The sequence below is a fragment of the Rhyacophila brunnea genome, unplaced genomic scaffold, assembly GCF_057557595.1.
Source record: "Rhyacophila brunnea isolate RB1 unplaced genomic scaffold, BYU_Rbru_1.0 scaffold_9, whole genome shotgun sequence".
In the NCBI taxonomy this organism is placed as follows: Eukaryota; Metazoa; Arthropoda; class Insecta; order Trichoptera; family Rhyacophilidae; genus Rhyacophila; species Rhyacophila brunnea.
Window position 1 is genome coordinate 22679045 of NW_028233361.1, and position 19304 is coordinate 22698348.

The 19304-nt window shown below is 33.9% G+C and overlaps 2 protein-coding genes across 2 annotated transcripts; one reads left to right on the forward strand and one right to left on the reverse strand.

The window, feature by feature from the left end:
• Window positions 1–5658: 5658 nt before the first annotated feature.
• On the reverse strand, window positions 5659–14021 carry LOC147063400 (NAD(P)H oxidoreductase RTN4IP1, mitochondrial-like). Its single transcript, XM_085959509.1, has 6 exons — window positions 13655–14021; window positions 11780–11988; window positions 11190–11387; window positions 9101–9213; window positions 7417–7684; window positions 5659–6120 (listed from the first exon to the last, which is right to left on the reverse strand). Exons 1-6 carry the CDS (start codon window positions 13923–13925, stop codon window positions 6001–6003), a joined length of 1179 nt encoding a protein of 392 aa, XP_085815635.1. The 5' UTR covers window positions 13926–14021; the 3' UTR covers window positions 5659–6000.
• A 257-nt stretch (window positions 14022–14278) lies between these two features.
• LOC147063401 (uncharacterized) lies at window positions 14279–19273 on the forward strand. The gene is made up of 5 exons (XM_085959658.1): window positions 14279–14511; window positions 14632–14724; window positions 15623–15768; window positions 17402–17644; window positions 19137–19273. Exons 1-4 carry the CDS (start codon window positions 14451–14453, stop codon window positions 17516–17518), a joined length of 417 nt encoding a protein of 138 aa, XP_085815784.1. The 5' UTR covers window positions 14279–14450; the 3' UTR covers window positions 17519–17644; window positions 19137–19273.
• The last annotated feature ends 31 nt before the right edge of the window (window positions 19274–19304 follow it).

Sequence of the window (19304 nt, forward strand, 5' to 3'; positions counted from 1 at the left end):
TTGGTTCAGGTCGATGTTCAAAGTTTCATTGGTTCAAAAAAATTTTCATTTAACAGCCGTACAAAAAAAAAAAAAAAGTGACATTATCAAATTTTGAAATATTATTCCTTGGTAATCGTTAAAACGCCAATACGTGCGCCCGCGTTGAAATGAAATAAACAGTTTTAATCGGAATTCGTATAAATGTTATTGTTTATTTGAATAATTATAGTTATCTATGGGTACTTGCTATAAATGTGAGTTATTATTTATAGTGCTGTGCATCTTTAAAATCATTATAAGACGTAAATAATCTCAGCTACAACTTCGTATGATGACGGATGGTAGTTTTTAAAAGTGCTTTTTTTGTGACTGTGTTGAGTTATATAAAATTGTGCTCGATTCGAATTATCGCCACTCGATTGCATCCGATAAGTAAATATGTGGTGAGTAAATTGAAATAATGTAGTTTAGTATACATAGCGTGATAAATACATAGTGTCAAAAGACTTTCTTTCCGTCAGGGGTGTAGAAACTTAACTTAAAACAAAGAACTTAATTCATAAAAATATAAATAATTCAGTTCTAAATGTTTATCGGTTAATCTTATTATGATTAGTTTGTGAAAATTGATTGTATATCTGTTAAAACACATTTTAAATTTAAAGCGGACATCTTTGGTGAGTTGGTTTGAGTGTTGCAAACATTGTGAAAAAATAAATTCCCGACATAATCAGTTGTCAATAAAGTCGCGTGTCGCTCGAAAATGTATTGGGAAATGAATAAAAATCACCGAATTCGAATGGAAACTAATCATGCGGGTGTCGACTATGGAAAACCCATTTTAAACGATCCGAGAAGATTATTTTTTTGAACCCATCGGACATGACGAATAAGGCACACAATCGCTCGTCAAAACCCGGAAAAGCTGTAGGATAATAATATATAGGAGATAATAAACAAAATTGTAAATTGAATTTGTTGAAGCTTTTATAGCATTTTATTAAATTAGGTGAACATATTATTACTACCTACCTATTATACTGAAATTTGTTTTATAAAATTTATAATATTATAAAAATTTTGTGTCTGTTTGTCATATTCGATATCTATTATATAATATTATATATGACGTCATGGCCTAAAGGGCAGAAGGGGTCTGATATAAAATGATTATTTGTAACTAAGAGGTTGTAAAAAGTGTAACGTCACAAAACTAACAAAATATAAATATGATTTTTTAAGAATAAATTATTCTGTGACAACTGTGCTGAAGTCGATAATTTTATCTTTAACGAATTCCATATTTTTAATGGGGGGAGGCTGTTCAAAGGTGTGACGTAATTTAGACAGAGTGGGTAAGATTTTTTATTGTTCAGGATTTTAGAAATGTGTGAAAAATAAGAAACATTCGGAAATCACGTGTATACCCGATCGAATTTGTCATCCTTCACTGCGCTTGTGTATTGTTATTAATGGTGCATCGTTTTGTTTAGGTACATACGTCTTATCAACAGGCACTCAACTATACAAAAAAAAACGTACTAATTTTAATAAAAAAAATCGCCATTGCGCCAATTTGAATGATCAATCAAATCAATAAATACGTATTTTTTATGTTTGTTTTTCAACTAAGTAGATATCGAATAGGTAAGTACCTACCTAATACAATAACATTAGGTAGGTACCAAAATAAATATTAAAATCCTTCCACTTGTATCACTCCTGCAGGTTATTTTTGGATGGGTTGCAATTAAGTGCACATAAAATTTGACCAAAATCACCTAAGTTAAGACAATAGAGTTAAATGTAGGTAAAACATTTCACCGTGGCACAGTTCGCCGTGAGCTTTCTTATCAGAAAGAAATTACCGTATAATATACGGTCTCCAATTTTATTAGATTCAATATGAACATTAACTCAATTTTCATAACTGATTTTTGCAAAATTCATGAATTCAAGAATGAAAACCTAACCTAACAAATAATCCAGTATATCGGCTATTTTCAAAATTTGTTTGCTGCTTCCTGTAAAGTGTAAACCGACAAGAATCGTGTTTTATTTAGACATGAATTTTATGTCAGTACTATACGACCCAAAGAGGTTGGACGGTCTTTAAGGGCTTGCGCAGTCAGAGAGCGGTCGGATTTCTGCGTTCAACCGACCGTTGACCGCTAGCGTTCAGGGACAGCAGACAGGTGGCGGTCAACAATAAGCGTTCCATTTGTGTACAAACGTTGTAGTGACACAGGCTCTGCATAATGCGAGACCGCTATATTCCGACTGCGAGTGGAAGTGAGAAAGCACCGCTGTTGCGTACTCAATCCCCCGTGTGGTTTCGCTCTATGTTGTTTGACTGCTCAAATTCCTATGACGGGGCTGGACCGGAGATACGGAGTTCTTTGTAATTCCGGGAATAGAACCCTAGAACGCTAGCGTTCCAATTGACCGGCGCGGTCTGACCGCCGGCTGTGTACCCATACAGTATGAAGTCCATACAGTACAAAAAACGCCGAACTCCGAACGCGGAACGCAGACCGCCTGACCGCTCTCTGTCTGCGCAAGCCCTAATATACGACCATATATTTCCGATGCAACATTTCATGGTGAAGTGTGATACGGCGAACCGCATACGCACAAGTTTCCAGACATGAGTTATTTTAGTAAATATATTGCGCATACAGCACGGATAGACAGTGAACTGATGATGTTTTTGCACATGTCGCGTTGTCTTTATATACAGTTTAAAAAGCGGAAATTTAAGAAAAAAACGAAAATTATAATAAGTATAAAAACTTTTGACAATCGTTTCTGTAAAAATGAAAAAAACTTTGTTAACTGGATATCTAAATGTCTGCAGATGTGTGTCAGATCTTTTAAAAGTCCAACTACATTTAGGTGCTGCTTAATATAGATGAGAAAGAATACTATAATGAATTTCTAATGAATTTCAATAAACTTTGAGATTGATCAGTGCTAATGATAATTATACATAAAAATATTTACAACTTTTTGGAGAAATGCGTCTTGTAAATTGAATAATAATTATATATACCTATATAGGATATGAGTGAATCTGACCGTAACAAGTGAAACTTTGTACGCAGAAGGCAAAAGCCCCAAATACACGGATTTAAATTTCCTGAATAGGATGGAGCCAATATAAGTTGGTTTGAATATACGAGGGTGGGTCAATAAGTCCTTAGAAAAGCCGACAGGTGGCGCGACTAGTACTGTAAGCGGTTTGTTTTCATGCAACGGCACTACCGATTCAGTATGCTGCGAAGTTTCAATCAGATTGGTCGGGTTGTTGTGTGTTTCTCGTACATTTAAAAAAAAAATTTGCTTGTGGAAAATGGAAAATGGAGAAAATTGAGTTTAGAGCTGTTATTAAACATTTTAATATAAAAGGGTTAACAGCAAAGGAAATAAAAAATGAGTTGGATTTAGTTCACGGCATATCTGCTCCTTCACTTGCAACTATTTATAACTGGTTAAATGAATTTAAACGTGGTCGTACATCAACAAAGGATAAACCACGCTCAGGACGTCCTGTAGAGGTGACTACACCAGAAATGATCAATAAAATCCACGATATGGTGTTAAGTGACCGAAGATTAAAGTTGAGTGAGATAATTGAGGTTACAGGGATCTCAAAAGGTAGCGTCATTTCTATTTTACATGACAAATTGGGCATGAAAAATATTTCTGCAAGATGGGTGCCGCGTTTGCTCACAGTCGACGATAAACGCAATAGGTTGGTGGCCTCTAAAGCCCTGTTGTCGCTCATGCAACGCAATCCGGATGAATTTTTTCGTCGCTTTGTGACTGTAGATGAAACATGGATACACCACTATACTCCCGAGACGAAAGAACAGTCAAAGCAGTGGATTGCGAAGGCAAACCATGACCAAAGAAGGCGAAAACCGTAAAATCAGCTGGTAAGGTTATGGCTACTGTATTTTGGGATGCACGTGGAATTATTTTCGTTGACTATTTGGAAAAAGGAAAAACAATAACAGGGGATTATTATGCATCTTTATTGGACCAGCTAAAAAACAAAATTGAAGAAAAACGGCCTCATTTAAACAGGAAAAAAATCTTCTTTCATCAGGACAATGCCCGTGTTCACACATGTTTACGATCAATGGCTAAAATTGAAGAATTGAAGTTCGAATTGGTCGACCACCCACCGTATTCGCCAGATTTAGCCCCCAGTGACTTTTTCCTTTTCCTAAACTTAAAAAAATGGCTAAGTGGACAACGTTTTTTTTCAAATGAAGAAGTCATCGATCGGACAAATGCTTATTTTGAGGACCTTCCGAAAACTTATTTTTCTGACGGTTTAAAAAAAATTGAGAAACGTCTTACCAAGTGTATTTAGCTCCAAGAAGATTATGTTGAGAAATAAAAAAAAAATACAAAAATAAAAACTGTTATAATGCTTTTTTCTAAGGAATTATTGACCCACCCTCGTACCATGTTAGAATAATAATACATTGTATACTAATTGGAATATTCAAAATGGCATTTACAGTGTAAGTTGTGCGATTACTTATGTGTACAATATCGTTTTCAATGTTGAGCATACAATATTCAGTAAGTACCTACGCGTTTTTGAAATGTGCAAATATATTATATTCAGTGATCGCAAGCAGCAAGGGCGACAACTTGGAAAAACTAATGGTATTTGGGTTAAGTGTAATTTCATAGATGGCAGTGTTGTCCCTTAAAATCTTCTACATATCGCACCGTGAGTGTAAAACCAAGGTATCTGCAAAAGACATATTTTGGATATATTAGGGTTTGAAGTCTTCGTTTTGTTAGGAGAAATAGTTTCTAAAAAAAACCATAATATTTGGTTTATATCTACATTATATTGCATGTTCTTTCAGTTACTTCACTTTTCATTATCAGGCTCATGACTTTTGCAGGTGTTTTGCATTTAATCTCGAAATTGAAAAATTTGCAGATGCGTTGGTTTGCTCACAGTACGATATATTTTTTATTTCGTGCAACGATCCAGCGTTGATTTTGGCTGCCCTCAAAGACATTTTGTAACATGTTTTTGATTCGAAATTAATATTATGAGCGGCTGGGACCGCAAGGTACAGTTTGGCTTGTAGCGAACCCATGTCTTGTAGCACATGGCAGCTGAATGGCCAAAATTAACAAAGATATGAAATAGTCTCCAGTATCAGTTGAGATGGAGAGTTCATCCAAAGAGGAGTTAGTTGTAATTAGTGGCTGCAGTTTGTGCTGAGAAGGAACGGCCACAGTGGAAACCTATATTTTAGGAAATTTGGTGAATTGTAAGAAGGTTAGGACAAATCATAGAGTATCCGATCTCTCAAAAATTCGTCTGTGATCATTCTTGGATATGAAATCACCAAAAATGAATGAGATTTCCCAGCCGCAGTTGAGCTGAACGAAAGCATTCAGACCGTCATATGCCAATTTGAGTTTGGCGCTCTGTTTGGGTTACGTTCCATTCACTGCTGGCTGTTCATAATGTATTTCCTGCTTTAGCCACCTGCTTAGCATAATATCCCCATGCTCTGGATTTCAACATGTGTCATATTATCCATAGTTCGAATTCGCTTCACCACTAATCCATTGTGGGTGCTACTACAATAAAAGTCAAAGGAAATTTTAAGGGAAGGACTAAAAATGATGGTTCACAATTTTTCTTAACATGTTTTATTTTCAAACATGCAAAAATACATTTGTGAACAATTTAAAAAACCTATATACAAATATTATAAAATATATTAATACTAGAATAACAGTCACCATAAAATTATCACACTTTGTACTCTCAAAGCCTCATGCTTTTCATAATTGAAAATTAAATTACATTAACTTCAACCAAATGAATGAAAAAAATTGTCAACGAATAAACCACAAAATTATATAAATAAAAAACCTTCACATGGACATCATAAATGTTCTGTGTTACAGAACATGTATTCAAAGTATTTTAAGGTTTTGAGTAATACAAAACGAAGAAGTATTTGAAGATTATGAACTCTTCCCTTCTATATCAATGACGATTTTGCCTCTCATATGGCCATCAGCAACTTTTTTAAATGCCTCTGGTGACTCTGAAAATTTGTACACTTTCTCCACAATCGGTTTTAGCTAAAATGAGAGAGACAGAGACAAATTATTTTACAGATTCTATTCTCTCATGATCAAGAGTTGTAAATGGTATTCGATATGCAAAGAAAACGTGATTTATTCTGAGATATCATCTAGAAAACAAATGTAACACAGTGGCAAAGAGTGCCTGTCGAAGTAATGTAAGTTGAGAAACTAAATAAAAAAAGGATAGCCATATTACGGGACTTGAATTTGAATATTGTTTCATCTTCAGTATTAACATAAAAATATTACATTTTACTTTTTTATATTAGAAAGAACAAATTTTATAAATGTGAAACTGCCTCGCCAGATTATTTAATATATGATATCATACATTTCTTCACACATATACCGTTTGATAATCCCGGTAAGCACATCATGCTTTTACTGGACAATATTACACTAATAACACACTAATCGGTGTATTTGTTTACAAAATGTATGTATGTTTTGTATGCATGAAAAAAACTCCAAATTACAGTAGCCTGCCTCGCTCGAAGCTCTATTAGTAGTGGTATCTTTGACACCGTCAATAGGTAGGACTACCATCAAATTTACTTACAGACAGATGGCTCAGCTGGTGGTCTAAATAACAAAATTGTATTTATTTGTATAAATTGTAAGTATTTGGTGTGTTTGACTTGGTAAGAGATAGCATAACGTCATTGAAACTAGAAAATTGTGTAACTTTAAAAACACTTACTTTACAGGAGAGACAAAAAACATTATGGTTTCCAATAAAAATGTATGGTTATGGAGTTAAATCATCTATGAATTAACAATGTTACAATTTTTTTGGAATTACATCATTTGCAAGACGGGTAGATATTAACAACGGCCACTAGATGGTATTCAAAGTCAATTTTCGATTTAAACGGAGTTACAAACTTTTCTAGTTTCAACGATGATAATTAATATTGTGCGTTGATACATTGAAAGATGGATGACTTTTTTGACAGTTCATTATTATATGACAAAGGACGCACTTACGAGTGGAGTTCTACCAAAATATTTCAAGTAGTAGATGATAAAGCAAAGATCACTTTGATGGTGGCCGATCTCCGGATGGCAGAAGAAGAAAAAGACAGTATAAGTACCTATGCAATGTTTTTGTGATTGTTCATCTTAATGTTGTAATAATACTGGTTTGGTGTATTGAGCTACGTATCTATCTACAATAATAGACAAAGTCTGTGCTTTCACAGCCAGTCATAGGTATAATTTATATTATAATGCGATTGGTTTAATGTTTCTGTTGTTTGCCAAATCTTATAAATAATAAATTAGCCTTACCTTGTTTGATTCAACTAAATCTGTAATATATTTGATTCCATCCATTGACGGGATGAAGAAGCCCCATCTCACACTTCTGCCTCTTTTTAACCCCTGAATATTTGGGCAAATGAGGTCTGAAGCGTTGGCAAAGGCGCCGCGGAATATTCCCAGTTTATCAAAATTATTCATGACCGGAGATGAAAAGGTCACATAATTTTTAAATTCCCACAGTTTGGATGTGGCATACTCCGATCCCAGTCCGGCACAGTCGAGAATAAGGTCATAACTGAAACAAAAATAAATCATTGAAAATAAAAAAGAAAACTTTTTACACATTCTCCTCCCCGTGTGATATCAATACAACGCTTGTCTACTTAAAAGTTTGTGATTGTTCTTATTATTTCTTTTTCTTCATGGGTTTATTTACAATCCTTCTACTACACCAGCAAGTAGTATAGCGCCTGTACACGTGCATGGATTTATTTGCACATATAGTGTGTATTTTAAACTATCGCGATAATAACTGTTTACACCTAATAGTGTTGACTGTCTCGCCAATCTCATTCTTCAAGAGTAAGCGAGACGCGATGTTGTCATTTTATGCTATACTATTTTCGATAGGTCATGAAAATAGGTCAACCTCAAAATGAGTCTCTGCGCAGTGTAGTTTGCTTTTTTACCTGCAGGTTCACTACTATCATTCTACTGCGCAGATTATTGCACAGTCTAATTATCGTGTGAAAATTCGGAAGCTTCTACACTTTTTTGATTAATGCATGCAATCTTGCAATTTGCACGATTATATGTGTTTACACATACATTTTTTTGTTAGTTATTGTTTTGTCAGCAGTGAATCCATGCACATGTAAACGGGGCATTATAGCGCCTGTACACGTGCATGGATTTACTGGCAGCAAATGTGTATATTTTAAACTATCGTGACAATAACTGTTTACACGTAAGTTTTACACAAAAATCAACACTAGTGCCATGCTCTGCAATAGCCTCCGTCTTGTAAAATGGCAGACAATTTTTAGTTTAGACGAAGGACAGCATGTAGAAGAGTTGATTTTTGGTATATTATTACTGGGCACTAACACTATGTATATGCAAATTCTCCCCTTTAGAGAATTATTTCCAGCCAAAACTTTAATAATATGTCTGGACCAGATATTCTGTCATTACTTTTTCTATTTTCTATTTTGTGTTATTTGTATATTATTATCATATCTGCTGTTAATTTTTTCTCATACTATACATTGTGTAATACTGTGTGCGACAGGAGATGGGAGATAAGCCTTAAAAATTGGAAAATTAAGAGAATATTTAAAATTAACTCTAATACGAGTATGTATAATATTTTAAAAAGCAACATTTCTGAATCAGTAAATTTCACAAAGAAACATAGACATTAGAATATAACGTTGTCCGAAACTGAATTTAATTTTGGCTTTCCTGAAAAGTAGTGATTTTAGACTTATCCTTTCGCACAATAATATGGAATGTATTAACTGATTTTTATTTTATCTATTCTCAGGTAAATTGTATATAATATAGACTCGTTGCAGATGCTATTCACAAAAGATTCAGAAAGAAGAAGGAAGAACGCGCTGTAACAACCCACGAAGAAAACAATTTAGGAGAACATTATAATATTGTACAAAATGTTATAAAAATTATTTCATTTGATAAAATAACTCACGGGCCGTTATCAACGAGTTGTTTATCATGATCTGCAGCCGAATAATCCAATACAGGAAATGCCCCGAGTGATTCAACCAATGGGAAAGCGTTTGCAGAACATGTCGCACTCACCTAAAAGATGTGCAATTTGAACATTAAACCAGTTTATCAAACCAATTAGGGATTATTAGTGATCGCAAAAATATTTCATATTACATTATGACATAATGAAGCAAAAATAATGCTACTATAATAGTAATGTCACATGAGATACATTATTGAGTCTTCGTCTTGTGATAATCGTTAGTTATTGCCGCATAATTTTGTTTATGTAATCATCTAAAATTACAATTTAATTACTTTCTAAATATGTATTCTTAAACTTGCTTTAGAAATCATTAAGTATCTGTTGAGCAAGTATAATATTAATGTAAAATAAAATAATCTGTACAAAATTAGCATGTAATAGATCATACTTTACAATATTATATGACAAAAAAAATCAATTAGAATGCATAATTGCTTTGGCCTTGACTAGTGTTTTTATTACATAAATGTTTTAGTAATTATTGTATACGCAAGTTAGAAACAACAACAACCGGAAAGGAATGTTGCCAGACTGAAGAATGACAGACAAAAAATACGGGTTTGAATCAATTAAAAAAAAGTGTTGAAGAAGTCTGCAGACACTATTGAAGTATTTGCTCAAAATTGTGCCTATAGATAGATAATGCGTGTTTATGCATTTGAAGTGGATTGAAAATATTCATGACATTATATTGAGCACTACTTGTCATATAAGAAAGAGGATTCACTTCTATGAAAATTTTTGCGAAGTATATGGCAAAGAATAATAAATATAACAATTATTGATGATTCAATCTAAAGTGTAGATATTCAAAGAATATCATTTATATTTTAGGGTTAAGGGTATGTATACGTATCATATAAGTGTGTTTCAGCTAATTGCAAAAATTGTGACCATTGTCTGAGTTTGCCAACAGATTATAAAACAAGAAAGTATGATTTTATCAGGGAACATACAGATAATGGGAAGCCTTCTAGGTGAGGTTGTAATAAGGTTTAAATCTCGAGTGTGGAGATATAATATGGGATAAGCTTAAACATGATGTGTGTTATGTTATTTTGAATAGTTACGTCTGCATTAAAGTTTCTCACATAAACAAAACGTGCATTTAATATTGGTGATATTTGAGGACATAAAACAGTGATGCACAAACGGTGGCCTGTGAGCCGCATGTGGCCCAAAATGGTATTTGTTTGGACCCAAACTAATGAGTACTTAAGGTGACACATCAGTGAAACGCCAAATAATTTCCAACTGTAGGCGCGACGAAATTTTGGACTCGCTGCCATTCACTGAGAGAATCTCGAGCCAGAAGCACGTCACTTTGCTGCGTGATGGCGACGGGTCAATTAATTCTAAAATCGTGTAAAGATGACTAAAAACGTTACCCATTTACTTTAAAAAGAAAACATGTCAATGAATATATTATTATTGTTACTAATAGAACAATAAACAGAACATAAAATGAACGTATGTTGGATTTATATGACAAATAATATTTCGTTTGACAGGTGTCATTTGCACCCGCGACCCGCAGTCCGCGCATCGCCTAGCAACGATCTTTTTAGACCGTGCCTCAACTAATGCATGGCCTTAATCACCAAATTTTTCATTGAATATGACAAAATTCTAATTTCCTATATAGAAGTTCTATCGTGTAAATACATATGCAGCTATGTAATGCAGAGTGGAGAGTGATTGGAGTGGCTGATATGTAACTATTAAATTTTTAATAATAAAATGTATGTCTCGTCTAGTATAATATAATATCAATATTTTTCAACACTTTTATCCACTGTGGCCCGTGAAAAATTAAAAAATGGATAAATTGGCCCTTCTTTCAAATAGGTTGTGCACCACTGACATAGCGAGTGGCTTTCACATTGCAAGCTTATTAACCCAGTCTGTGGATTTTATGATTTGGTTGTTGAGTAGGTAACCATAGTAATTACTGATGTTACTTATTGTCTAATGAACTTTTATCATTGACTGAACTGAATTAAATAAGGAGGCATCATACATGAGCACCTCCGGCGTGAAGCATTTGGACAGCTGCTGATCCGACACCTCCGGAAGCCCCCAACACTATTGCTTTTTTACCTTTCATGTTGTTTGGGGTTAGATTGGCGCTTTGAGTGAGGCCTGACCATGCGGTGAGCCCCGCATACAGCATGCTGGCTGCCTCATGTGTGTTCAAATTCGTCGGTTTCTCAGCTATCTGAAATGATAAATAAAAAATATTTATAATGTACTTAACATTGCGAAGCTGAAAATAACTACATATTTACAAAGAAATCAATATAAGAAACATGATATATCATATTTTTGATATTATACTGTTTTTATTTTGCAGATAAGAGGTCGAATGTTTGCAGCTGTGCATATGAACATAAAATACATATTATAGTATCCACCATTAACAATGATACATACATATTTGACACAATTAATCAATACAAGTATAAATTTAGTGACCAAAATCAAGTACATATGCATATTAGTATTGTTATTTTATTCTTGATTTATGAAAGACAAACTTGCATTAACATTCAATCTAATTCAAAAGTATTCTGAATTGTAAATTCACAAATAAATGAAAAGTAAATTTACCATTTCCCGTTCCACCACGACATACTCCGCTAGACATCCTTGCAGTTCAACGGGGACTACTCCCCAAACGGCAGTACCCACAGGAATATTATTGCCACTTCCAAGGCCTTTGGAAACCACCGTGCCACAAAAATCCCTACACAACGTTAGAGGGAACTCCACATTATCATTAGTGCGCATAAAGTTCAGAGCCTTCGAAGCATACCCACCTAGAAACACAACATAGATTAACATGGAAAGATTATCTTAATCAAATTTTCCAATGAATGAGATACTATAATCAGAAACTAATCCACGCAAGTGACTGTCTAATCGTCCCCATACTGTTTTTATCTCTCTCCTTATTATGGTGAAAAAGGTGTAAGTTAACTGGATACATTTGAATGGAAGTTATTCCGAGGGGACTTTGCTGACATAAATGGTGTGTATGTAAATTTAAAGATTTTTGGTTTATTTGTCAGTTTAAGATAACCGAAAATTAATAATAAAATAGGTAAGTAGGTACCTAACGTATTTGGAGACCATTTAAAACTATGAAATTAATGAAAGGGGGTGGGATTTTAAGTCTGTTTAAGAGCTTATGAATTAACAATATTTTTTTCCATTGGCTCTATAACCCATTGTCGATCTTGGTCACCTCTCAGATGTTTTCCCAGTTTTTTTTATTAGGTACAAGCAATGACATTATTAATGGACGACGCACTCAATACAGTAGCTAGCAAGTAAATTCGCATGTATAGTTAGACGTCACGCAATTTCCATTATGCGATATCACGCATCGGGAATTTATAGCAATATGACCTTTATTGTAATGGCGTTAGAGTAGTGTTTCTAATGTCAATGTTCATTTGAGCGAACCCGTTCGAACCAAACCATTCGGCAGACCCAACAAAAAGCATCAGGAATTTATAGCAATATCACCTTTATTGTAATGGCGTTAGAACAGATTATGCCATTCGGCAGACCCGACAAAAAGTTGAGTGTCATTTTCTTTTTCAGATGATTCGTCCATATTAATGTCATTGGGTACAAGTAATGGTTATCAATCATTCACTCAACCTATCAAGGACCATACTCACGATTTAAACAGACATTGAAAAAACAATATGTGAATTTTCCACATCTTGGATTCAAACCTACAAATCACGGGTTTCAGAAGCAGAAGTACATTTCATAATTGCAATAGTATTTTAGCTGATGGCTATTACGGTTATTACACCATTATAAAGACTAGTGTCGTATAGAATAATCTATATGTACTGAGTATATGGGTCTATACTATAATATAGAAATGCACATGTGCATCTGCACCTTAACCAGTTAAGTGCCCAGAGCGTCTTTGGACGCCTTAATTACACCGATTCTTACGTTAATTACTATCAATTAACTAATTGCGGCATAGAAAGGATTAATATCAATTTCAATAATGGCTATGCATTTAATTGAATTTTCAATCTTAATAATATTTCACTAGTACATTACGGGAAATAAAGACGTAAAACCGGATATTAAAAATATACTAAAATGAATCGGGACTGCAGAATCTACAAGTAAATTGCAGGAAAACGTAAATTCCTGGCACATAAAATGGGGTTTCCACTGTATTTTGTTTGATATATTTATGTATATTGGCAGGTTCTAGGTACCTACTCAAAACGTTGGTTTGCAAATCAACTTAATTTAGAAAAATGGCTCTGTTTTACGTTACTGTTTTTAGGAATTTTATTTTGCCGTGGTTGTCTATGAAATCTGACAGGTAGGCTCTTGTAAAACAGAGCCAGAAAAAATCCTTTTCGAGGTAGAGACGTAGGAGATTTATCTAAATCTGAAACGTAGAAAAAATTATTAATAATATGTTTTATTAATCACACTCACCGATCATAAGAATATCGAGGGGGTTTACCGAAACTGCGTCAATTTTTATTAAGACTTCTGATGGTTTTGTAATGTACGGCACGCGAGTTTGCTGTGATAGTTGGAGTTCTTCCAATCCACCATAGGAATGAATCTGCCATGACAACATTTTGTCACTGTGTTGTGTGGCTTCTAAAGCTGCAGTTGAAAGCGCCCTGCTTTCTCCACTTGCAAATGGGTTGCCGAACGATAATTTTTTAGTTATGATATTTTTTATAATATGACAAGCCATTTTTAGCACAAAGTTTAGTTTGTTTTCAAAAAACTGATAAAACGCACTGAACTGGAGAACGAGACGTTACGCGACTGTCAAACTCAAAGTGTCAGTGGGTGAGTATTGCCAGCGTTGAGCGTTTTATTCAAAACAAGTTGTCAAAAATAACAAATAATAATGTACCCAATATTATTTATTCATTTTTATAATTGCTAAGATATCTAGCAAAATAAATTAAAACTTGGAACATAAGTATGTATGTTTTTTTACTGACAAATTTGACGTTTTAATTTTGACGTTAACCCATAGATAATATTAGGTGAATCTGCTGAGTGCTGCCATGAGTGCCATCTATTATCTGTCAATCTGTCACTGTGGTGCCATCAATATTAGTCTATGGGTGCCATGCTAGTAAAACACATAACCTCTCTATCTTACGTTTTTGTGTTTTGCAATCAATCAATTGATTATCAAAAATATATTATTCGACTTAATTCTACATTTTTATAGCCTATTGTAAATAATTTATATGGTATTATAAGTATGTCTTCATCTTTACTTCGACAAAGTCTCGAAATCGTTGATTCAGACAGCACAGCCAAGGGTAAGCAAGACTGACTTGATTAGATATATTGACAGAATTAATTGGATTATTAGCTAATAATAGTTAAAATATCATTCATTTTACTACATTAACAACTTTATCTCATTTTAATATCTTCAGGAAGCAAGAAAAGCAGAAAGAACAAAGGTGTTTTCGATTTAATACCAACAAATCACCGAAATGTAAAGTCGATTGGGAAAGGAGGAAAGATTGGTAAGTATAGTTTATTGTCCCCAAGTAAGGTTAAAATTTAGTTCAATGAATCTGTAATTGTAGTCGTGTAACCATTATAAAGATAAATCGATTCATTTTTATACACTATAACGTTCGTAACACAGGTAACAGAAATTAGTAATTTTATAGTAAGTAGGTACTCCATATCGTTTTTGAGACCAAAAACCAAACCAAAACCTAACACAACCTACTGTAACCCAACAATAAGTAGCTTGTGTTTGGTTTTGGGCTGTTTTTCAGTATGTTATGTTAGGTTTTGGTTTGGTTTTTTTCTCAAAACACCTTATCCTCAATGGCGATTTGTACTACTATAAAATTACCTATCTGTGTTATCAACGGTTTCTATTATGGATGCTATGTTTAGTGGAATTCAACTTATCCAATTGTGCATTTTTATTATTTTGGAGGTTTAGATATGGAATTAAAAATGCCTAATTGAATTTCGGCCATCTATGCTTTGTACCAAATTTATTATTGTTATTACTCGGCCTGACTTGGCGTGGAATGCACGTCTTTTCATACTGTCATGTTTGATTACACATTCGTGTGTGTTTTTCTTTTGGTTTAACTGGCAGCTTCCAAACCAGTTATCTTCAAAATTACTCAAACTAAATCGTGCCTGCAAAATAATGGGTTAGCAGATTTTCAAATCGCATGGTCCCACTAGCATACATTTCTCTCAATCATTGCAAAATGACAAAAACACTGGAATTTTAACACTATTGCCATAATGTGATAATGTCATTGTTGTTACATAATAGACTTTGGACTTTGTTTCATACTTTGTTTCATACTATTTGTGTGTTTTTTAAAATCAGGCGTTGATCGAAAATTTAACCAAAACCACTTTGTAATTCATGATTTTTGGTAATTTCAGAGAAAAAAACTGTGTTTAACATTGGTGAACGCAACTCTCAACGATCCAAGGATAAATTACGACAGCCCAGTAGTGTTGTCGAAGAAAACTTGAAAAAACTCGGTATCCTAGCTAGTTCTCAAATAAAAGAAGATATTGCAGAAAAGGTATTTACACTAAATGTTTATGCTTTGTTAACATCGCTTGTGGAAAAGAGCTACTCATATTAAATTAAACCAGCATCATGAGAGCCCTAATAACCTATGTCCACACTTGTGCACTTTCATCTTCAAGTTTTAAGTAGTTTACAGTCAAACGCATTCATTTAACTCTACCGTCAACACCTGCACATCGAATGGTTATCAATTTTTCACCAGTGTAAACATGAAGCTATATTGCTATCTTTATCTATCTTTAGGTATAAAAAATATTTTTTATACTTTTATAATCAGTATAGTATTTCTGAAAAAACTGTAGTACATTGAACATTTTTCAATTTGAATCCTTTAAAATTATTGTAATTTTGGCTTATATGCCGTGAAACTATGCTATAACTTACTATTATTCATTTTTCGCAAAATTAATCGGTTGGCAAACACTAAGTCGTGAAGTAGCTTGGAATGTTGAACCATAATCCCCGGGTTGTGGAAGATCCGTACCCTACCACTGGAGTCACTAAAAAAGGACGCCTTAATTAGTTTGAGGTAAGTCTATGTGTATATATCACACATGCGCTGTTACATTTAGATATATAGACACCTTAATAACGCATGTATAAATGTTATTTAATGTTTACGCAGATGGAATTATATTTTGATGAATGTATGGCTTTTACCGTTATTTCGATTTAAATTTGAATTTATTTAATTATATATTATATTAAACTTTACAAGTTCAAAACATTCACAACATGATATTAAAAACAAAGACATACTTAGTATTAAAAAATATAGAAATAGAAGCAGCTTTAAAGTGTAAATACAACAATTATGAAGTTCATAGAAGTAGGCTGAATGAGCCCTATTTTTCAAATTTATAAAATATCCATTGCCCATTCAATTGGCTTTACCAATAGCAGATTAGGTTAGGTAATGTAATGTCAACATTCTATGCAGCTGGACCTAAGCCTGTGTACCTACAGTAGAACCTCGTTAATAAGAACACGGATAATTTGAAATACGCCGTAATTCAAAATTTTCGCGAAAAAAAAGTCACTTATTTTTCATATAAATTTCATATAAAACCATACCTTTAATTCGAATTTCGTAATCCTAATTATAGTCCTGGCATATAAAAATATTCAATAAATCGTAATAAAGTACACTATTTCATGAGCCAGTCATTGAAAATTGTGACAGACTTTTCGTAAAACATCATAAATTACTTATTTTAAGAAGGTAATTGACAAATTGTAAGAAGGTGACATTTTATGACCCATTAACACACACGGAACCAGAAATTTGGTAGGCACATCTATGATCCTAAACGTTATTAATGAAAATCAAAAAAAAAAAAAATCTAAATTTTAATATTTTGCCCCCATACATTTCATAATTCGTAATTCGAATTTTTTTTTCGATTTTCGGTCCCGTGGAATTCGTATTAACGAGGTTTTATTGTACCTACTTACTTTCTTTGCTGTTCTTAAAAATCCTTCAAAATGCAATCAAAGTTAATATATAAATGATATTGAACTAGAATTGATTTTCACAGCCCTATAGTAACTAATAAATTGTGGGGTTTTATGAATGATTACAAATTTACATACTTCTATATAGATGTGATTACTTTATATTCCAGATCATAAGAAGGGCGAGAAGTGGACGAGCTCTCGTGGAAATTGAAGAAGAAGAGAAAGACGAAGGGACGGTCTTTACGGAAGAAGACTTTCAGAAATTTGAAAAAGAGTATTTCTAGAGTATAATCTGCCGATGGGTGTGCCGGATGCTATCTTAGGAAAAATTATTCTAATAGCCGTCTTTACTCTGTTCACATACTTCATCATATGGATAACCATATTACCTTTTACTGAACTGAATGAAGGTAATATTAAATTTCTAGGTGTAGTGTCTTCCTATGCTAATATTTGTTATTATTTATACATACTTAGTGTGATGAGTTTCATTCCAAATTTAACAGCGATTTGAGTCTATTTTTACCAGACGTGCCAACCGGTAATTCGGCTCCAGTCCCAAAAATCGAATTCTGTCTTTAACATATTTTGTGAAAAAAAAAGCTGTCGACAAGATTGTTGATATTCTTTTAATTATTGTTATTCTGAAGAATTTTATCTGGAAGGAAGACCAACGAAAAAACATTCCATGTGCTATCTATAGTCAGTGTAAAAATATATAAAAACAACTTCATCATTGTGCACTGGTTAACACTTACACTGCGCTGCGCATGCAAACATGCTCAAATGAATTGAGTCCGTGTTGCGATGGGCCTTTAGGCGGCTCTCATATCGAAACTCGCCTCGTTCGATGCGACCGAGTTCCGAGCATGTTGCACGTGACGAACGCGCACATCTACTAGCGTCATGAAAATGTCATCGAATGCTGAAGCAGAGATTATTATATGTTGGTACCGCAGACATTTAAGTAGAAGGCTCCCTTTTGGAGTGATCTCTCTGTGTATAATCATATATACACGGATATTTTTCTATATCTCGAACGAAAGAAATGTTAAATCGTTCGTCTGCTATTTTTGTGTCACGCACTGACGTTCAGATACAAATGGTCGCATCGGGCACTTTGCGCATGCGCGAACTCGGTGGGCGCGACAAGCAACATTCTTCCAATGTCGATGGTCGACCTGTTGCACATGTTGTACAGTCGCATTCAACCAATCTGCGGAGCTGCATTTGGCAACGTTTGTTATGTAAATTAACGATGTTACCAAATATCATAATGCCTAAATCCCCCATCAACAATCCTCCAATCGACAGAGTTGAGAATATAATGATAATATTATTGTAACTGTAAATGAGTCAAGGCTAAACGATGATGCACAGCGAAACAAACAAAAAGTACGTTACCGTTATCTGTTTCTAGGCAAACGAAGGATCGAGGGTAGGTACGGTCAGTCGGCTACCTACCCTTCAACCCTTACGTCGCCTCCAAATACGATTCGCTACCTTTTTCGCGCCACAGCGCGCCTTTACAAATGTTATTAACAATTAATTGTTTATCGTCAAGCGAAATATACTTACTTAATGTCCCTGAATCGGTGTTTTTAATAAGTGGAAAAGTGTAAATCAACACCCTCCGCAAACCCATACCTATCAACGATGACGTCACATCAACAAATTCGGCATGTGACGCATGAGGTGAATTCTGATGTGCGAGCTGACTTACACATGCCCGAAATTAATTAAAATGATATTTTGCCACAGTTGTTCAATTAATTAAAAAATAATAGACATGCGTCAAAAGAATTATTTTAAAATATTCCTTTTTTTTCGAAAATCATTATTATTTTATGATCGCATGGTGTTTTCCCTGGTGGCTCATTTTTTTTTCTTTTCTATTTGCAGATCATTGGCTGTACAAAGGATTTTTCAATAGAAATATTGGTTTATTATTGGCATCAATTTGGGGGGTGGGGTTTGTTGGGTCGTTAATGGCGTTTACCATATATCGAATATATCCATTTCTCTAAAAATAAACAAAGTATATAGTATGTTAACACCATCTATCAATGT